Source organism: Scomber scombrus, chromosome 20, assembly GCF_963691925.1.
Source record: "Scomber scombrus chromosome 20, fScoSco1.1, whole genome shotgun sequence".
NCBI lineage: Eukaryota > Metazoa > Chordata > Actinopteri > Scombriformes > Scombridae > Scomber > Scomber scombrus.
The window spans coordinates 25024600-25031782 of record NC_084989.1 but is presented as its reverse complement, the minus strand read 5'-3'; the positions used below and the strand labels follow the sequence as shown (position 1 = coordinate 25031782).

At 43.1% G+C, this 7183-nt stretch overlaps 1 protein-coding gene across 1 annotated transcript in view; it reads left to right on the top strand.

Annotated features, from left to right (window-relative positions):
* eci2 (enoyl-CoA delta isomerase 2) overlaps positions 1-4264 on the top strand; it is an 11811-nt gene extending 7547 nt beyond the window's left edge. The window contains 1 exon segment of the mRNA XM_062441453.1: positions 4205-4264. Coding sequence (XP_062297437.1) covers positions 4205-4264 — 60 coding nt within the window.
* The last annotated feature ends 2919 nt before the right edge of the window (positions 4265-7183 follow it).

Below are 7183 nucleotides of genomic sequence, written 5' to 3'. Positions count from 1 at the left end.
GTGTCCCCAGTGTTCCCAGTGTCACTGGTCCTGTCCCCAGTGTCCCCAGTGCTCCCAGTGCTCCCAGTGTTCCCAGTGTTCCCGAGTGTCCCCAGTGTTCCCAGTGTCACTGGTCCTGTCCCCAGTTTCCCCAGTGCTCCCAGTGCTCCCAGTGTTCCCAGTGTCCCCAGTGCTCCCAGTGCTCCCCAGTGCTCCCAGTGTTCCCAGTGCTCCCAGTGTTCCCAGTGTCCCCAGTGCTCCCAGTGCTCCCAGTGTTCCCAGTGCTCCCAGTGTTCCCAGGTTCCCAGTGCTCCCAGTGTTCCCAGTGCTCCCAGTGTTCCCAGTGTTCCCAGTGTCCCCAGTGTCCCCAGTGTCCCCAGTGTTCCCAGTACAACCACAGTTCCATTTCATCCAGTCTGAGTCTTGTTGTCCCTTTGTTAGTGAAGGATGATGATGTAATTCCACCTGATCAACACTAGATGGCAGCACAGTGTAAAGTTTAGCTCCCATCCTTCTTCTTTCTTTCTTTCTTTCTTTGTTTGTTTGTTTGTTTATTTCTTTCTTTCTTTTTTCATCTTCCTCCTCGTTCTTCTTTCCTCCTCTTCTTTCTTTCTTTCTCATCCTTCAGATCAACTTTTAAATGTTTCCACAGAAGGAGGACTGTGGGTTTAGTCCTCCATCACTAACATTGTAAACATGATGAAGGATCTTCTGATGGTCAGTATGAACAGGAGGAATCATTACTCTGATTCAATGCTGCCTTTACTCTCCAGCTGACCACAGAAATCAATAGTGTGTGTGTGTGTGTGTGGTGTGTGTGTCTGTGTGTGTGTGTGTGTGTGTGTGTGTGGTGTGTGTGTGTGTGTGTGTGTGTGTGTGTGTGTGTGTGTGTGTGTGTGTGTGGTCTGCACAGTATTGACGAACAGAGAGAACTAATTATTTTGGGGGCTGAATCGCTGGAAGCCATCAATTATACTCTTATTACAGACCCACACACTAATTAACCTTGTTCACCTCACACACACGCACACGCACACACACACACACACACACACACACACACACACACACACACACACACACACATACACACACACACACAACACACGCACACGCACACACACGCACACACACACACACACACACACACACACACACACACACAACAGATGATCAACAGTAACAAAGCACTAAATGTGCTTTGTTAGAGTTTAACCCCTCCTGTCGTCCTCCCGGGTCAAATTGACCCCGTCTCTTTTGACTGTTCCTTCTTTCCTTCATTCCTTCCTCCTTTCCTTCCACCCTTCCTTCTCTCCTTACTTCCTTCCTCTTTTCCTCCCTCCCTCCTTCCTCCTTTCCTTCCTTCCTTCCTTCCTTCCTTCCTTCCTTCCTTCCTTCCTTCCTTCCTTCCTTCCTTCCTTCCTTCCTTTATTCCTTTATTAGGACATTAATACATGTTATATATAATTGTTGTATATATGAGAGGAGAGAGGAAGGAGAGGAAGGAGAGGAAGGAGAGGAAGGAGAGGAGAGAGAGGAAGGAGAGGAAGGAGAGGAAGGAGAGGAGAGAGAGGAAGGAGAGGAGAGAGGAGAGAGGAGAGAGGAGAGAGGAGAGAGAGGAGAGAGAGGAGAGAGGAAGGAGAGGAAGGAGAGGAGAGATGAGAGAGGAGAGAGGAGAGAGAGGAAGGAAAGGAGAGAGAGGAAGGAGAGGAGAGAGGAAGGAGAGGAGAGAGGAGGGAGAGGAGAGAGAGGAAGGAGAGGAGAGAGAGGAAGGAGAGGAGAAGAGAGAGGAAGGAGAGGAGAGAGAGGAAGGAGAGGAGAGAGAGGAAGGAGAGGAGAGGAGAGGAAGGAGAGGAGAGAGAGGAAGGAGAGGAGAGAGAGGAAGGAGAGGAGAGGAGAGAGGAAGGAGAGGAAGGAGAGGAGAGAGGAAGGAGAGGAGAGAGAGGAAGGAGAGGAGAGGAGAGGAAGGAGAGGAGAGAGAGGAAGGAGAGGAAGGAGAGGAGAGAGGAAGGAGAAGAGAGAGAAGCACATTGAAGGTCCAGATTACCTGTGAGACAACTCCGGGGAAGAAGTTTAGCTTATTGATGCAATAATAGTACATGAATGTTAATGGATATAGATGATGGATAGAGAGAGAGAGGAGGAGGAGAGAGAGAGGAGCAGTGCATCATGGGAGCACCCGGCAGTCTAAGCCTATAGCAACATAAACTAGGAGCTGGAACCATAACTATAAGCTATTAACTTATTATTATATTATATTATATTAACTTTAACCCCTTTATCACAAAGGAACGTTTGAAGCCTGCTCTTTTATTTTTATTTTTTTCAATGTTTTTTTCTTTTTCCGATCATTTATGACATAAATTAACAATAATTTCCATGAATAATTTCTTGAACAAATGTTCATGCAAACAAAACAAAATAAAACAACAACAAGAGAGAAAAAATGATACATAAACAAAACACTTAATATATCATCATTCTTTCCTCATCCCTTTATGTTTCTCTTACTAATTAATTAATCTCTCTTTCATTCTCTTTTGTTTTCTTTGCTTTCTTCTCTTAAACATAGAGAGGATTAGAAAGATAAACGAGATGAACTGGGACTCCACTTCTCCCCCCCCCCCCCCCCCCCCACCCACCTCCTCTGCCCCCCCCCCCCCCCCCCCCCCCCCCCTGCAGCAGACAATTCACAGGTATCAGCAGAATACGTCACATGGAGGAGCGTCTGTTACTAGGTTACTGCTTCAGAACCAGGCGGGGGGTTCCGGTCCTCTGAAATGAGGCCAACCAGGAAGTAATTTAAAACTGCATTCTATCAAAAGGCCACCAGGGGGCGACCGTTTTGATGTCAAAAGGACTTCCGTCTCTATACAAGTCAATGGAGAATTCACCAACTTCTCACTTGATTTCTAACCTCAGTAAACGTTTTCAAAATGTGTTTATGGTCTCAATCGCTAGTTTAAAGCCTTCTTCAATGCAGTATGATGTTCATTTGGGACATTTTGGCCTCCCTGATTTTATATGTGACGATTAAAGCAGGGTATGCATTAGGGCGTGGCTACGTGGTGATTGACAGGTTGATTGGTTCACAGGTTCAGGAGGGCGCCTCATGCTCCTCCTGATGCCCATATAAGTAGAATCCCTGTTTTTATTTTTCCCAGCATGCACCTGAAATTTTCAAAAAATGATTGAAAAGTATAGATCAGAGGAGTATAGAGATGGGACTACAGTTCCCATAATGCTCTGGGTGATGTCACAGGAAGTGTAGCGCTGCCATGGATTCAGTGAGTTAGCTGTGGTCTGTTTTTTTTAGCTGATGTTTGTTCAGGTTTTGACTCATTGTGTCCATGAACAGTTTGCTGAATCAGCTGTTTGATGCAGATGGAAACAGAGTGATGTTCAGACTCACTACAGGTGTACATGTGAACATACAGCAGCTCATTTCTATGAAGCACAAGATGCTGAGATTGTGGAGAAGCAGCTGATATGATTGATGCTTTCAGCTGTGCTCTCAGTGTTTCCTCCACAGATGAAGGTAGAAAGTCTCTGTGAGCTGATGTGAATGTGTAACATGATTCATTTTGGATTATTGGACGAGCTGCTGCTTCCTGCTCTGACTTGTTATAGCAGAGTGTAAATAGAGGAAGTGATTCCTGAGCGCCTCCATCACATCTACAGTCTGAACTCACATGTTGAACATAAAGAAAGGTTGATGTTTGTTGGGTTAGGGTTAGAACATACTGTTCAGGGTCGACCCAGTTTTACATTTAAGAGAAGAAAACACAACATAAAAACGTTTCTTTAGGCAGAAAACTTGATGACCTTTACTTATATGACCCAGAATCATATAAGGAATGTTTGACCCATCTATTCAAAAATACTGTTTGTTCACATTTAATATAATTAGTTCAACAAAAATTGTAAAAACTGAAGAATTAATTTTCTTTGCTCTATTATGTAAAGAGATATGATGGGATGTTGTGAAATGTCAGAATATGAGCAGTGTGTGAGGGTTAAAGCAGCTGATCTTTGAGCTCTGAGCTGCTTTATGCTTTTATTGGTGTTCAATGTCTCAGTATCTCAGTGTCTCAGTATCTCAGTGTCTCAGCGTCTCGGTGTCCTCAGTGTCTCAGTGTCTCGGCGTCTCGGTGTCTCAGGCGTCTCAGTGTCTCGGCGTCTCGGTGTCTCGGTGTCTCAGTGTCTCAGTGTCTCAGTATCTCAGTGTCTCAGTGTCTCAGGGTCTCAGTGTGACAGCAGCCTGACGAAGCTCTCAGAGGAATAACGCTCTTTTTGAAACAGACCTGGTCCAGGACAGCAGAGAGCTGCAGAGAGAAAAACCTTCATAGGAAGAAGTCGAGTAAGTGGACCTTTGTTTGCTTTGAATTGTCTTCATTAGGATCTGTAATGTTTCCTCTTCATCACAAACAAGCTGCTCTGTGTTTGTTACTGTGTTGACTTCCTGAACAGAAGAAGACTCATCATTTCATCACTGATTTCTGGTCTTTGTTAAAGACTCAATGCCACAACGTTCATCCAGCAGTAAATCCTCAGAATAACAGCTGGCTGCCTTTAAATCAGAGTCTACATGTAGAAACACACTTTTGATTTCCTGATGAGTTTTTCTGTCAGACTGAAGAATAATAATGAACCTGTGTGTGTGTCTTCATCAGGTGCTGCAGGTTACCAACATTTAAAGGTATCAACACTTCACATTACAGTTGATACTGTTTGATCCTCACTGTTCAGTCTGACTGTGTTTTCTGTTAAACATTAACTCATATAAAACTATAAAACCAGGCTCCTTATATCAGATCCTGACACGTAAACTGGACTTTGATACTCAGGTTATTTATTAGGATTATAATTCATGTTTATTGAGGTCAAAGTTAATCAGTAACCGTTTTTTCAGTTATTTTATAACACAATGAAGTCAGTGATCACACAGTAACATATTTAACTGAGTTTACAGTAAATTTCTGTCTACTAGTTGCATTACTTTACAATAAATGAGTGTAACATGACAGTTGTGTGCTGTGACTTCAGATTACTGTAGTATAGCAGTATGTTGCTGTACACTTACTGTACTGCACTGTGACTTTACAATAAAATGCACAGCAGTGACTTTAATATGACAATGTGCTGCTGTAGAGTTTCTGTATTGAACTGTGATTTCACAGTGAAATGTCCACTGTGTTCTGTCATACAGCAGGATGCTGTTATATAGCTGGGTCAATGAGGTTTTTTGTGTCTATGTGGTTTAGTCAAATTTAAAGGGGTTAAAATGTGAAAATAAAGTAGTAGTAGTAGTAGTATTAGTAGTAGTAGTAGTAGTAGTATTAGTAGTAGTAGTAGTAGTAGTAGTGGTAGTAGTAGTACTTTATTTGTCCCCCGTGGGGAAATTGGTTTGCAGCATTTCAAAAGAAAAAGAAACAACATGATAAAGACAGCTTAGGACATACAACATGAAACATTCCACTTCACGCCTTGCAGCATTATTAAAAACGATGGTTGCACCTGCTGCCCTGACCAGCTGGACAGTAAAGTGCACAATGAACAGTTAAGGTGACTAAACAGAACGTGCATTATTTGTTTAAGAGCTTTATGGCTTGTGGTACAAATGAGAACTTTGACCTATTTTTGGTGACTGGGTCGGACCGTAGCGTAGCGCAGATGGCAAAAGTTCAAAAGACGGAGCAAGTGGGTTCTTCTGGTGTTTTCCTTTCTCAGAGTTCTCTCCCTGTAAATGTGTTCAAAGGTAGGCAGCGTGATCCCGAGCAGTTAAGTTGCCATTAATACAGTTTTTTTCTGACCAACTGTTTCTGTGCCTCAGTAGCGTTACCAAACCTGCAGATGATACAAAAGGTTACAACATTTTCAATAAAAGCACAGTAAAACATTGTTATGCTCATTAAATGACAGCAATTTCTTTGGTGTTCACGTGATCAGTCCAAGTGTCTCATTTTAGCTTACGGTCAAGAATAACACCAAGGTACTTCCGCAACGGCTTCTATTGGCTCCCCTCTGATGAAAGTAGGTTGATGGTTTTGGTTTTGGGTCTTTCTAAAATATATGGACATATCCTCAGTTTGGGATGTGTTCAGTAGAAGATTGGACTTCTCACACCAGTTTAGAAAGAAGTCTAAAACTGGACCGTGTGCTTCCTCCTCATCATGTAAGAGGCTCAGCAATGCTGTGTCTGCAGCATAATTAATAAAGTGCCTGTTAGTGAAAGTGCTGGTGCAGGAGTTGGTATATAAAAAGAACAAAATAGATGATAAAACACAGCCCTGAGGTGAGCCTGTACAGGTGATCATTGTGTCTGAGAGTGACGAACCCACTCTGACCTGCTGGATTCTGAAACTAAGAAAGTCAACAATCAATAAGATCAGTGCGGCTTCTAGGGAGAATTGTGTAGATATCTGCTGAAATGCTGGGTTGAATAGTATTAAAAGCAGATGAAAAGTCAACAAATAAAATGTTAGCATGGGCCTTTGGTTTCTCAGGGTGAGTGTGCAGTGAGTGCAGTAATGTTAAGATTGCATCTTCGACCCCCCTGGAGGCCTGATAGGATCTATGAGGTGCTGTGTTTGTGAGATGATGTATTTCTTCACTAGACGCTAAAAGCACTTCATGAACAGTGATGTTAGTGCTATTGGTCAGAAGTCATTGGGTGTAATGGGTCTGGAAACTTTAGGAACAGGTATAATTGTGGACATTTTCCAGAGGTCGGGAACTTTGCTTAATTTGAGAGATGATCTAAAAATGTTGGTCTGACTGGTGCAAGTGGATCAGCGCAGTTCTTTAGGCCTGAGCTTTTCCGTGGGTTACATCCTTTGAAAAGGTGAAGGACCTCTGATTCCTTGATGGTGAAATGTGTTGGTAGGGGAGGAGAGGGCATCAGAGAAGCAGCCTCAGCACTGTTGTCACCTTCCAACCAACAGAAAAGGTTGTTGAGCTGGTTTGCCATCACCAGCTCCTCACTACCATGCAGGGTTGTTGCTGTAGATATTCCTCTGCCCTTGTGTGGAACATTTGTCATGGTTTTAATTCCTTGCCAAGCTTCTCTGGGGCTACCAGATGCCAAAATTGCCTCTATTTTTTATTTATATGTGTGCTTATCCATCTTTATGTGTCTTTTTATTTGTCTCTGCAAACGTATGAATAACTTCACACATTCTTTTTTTGTGGACCCAGCATCAAA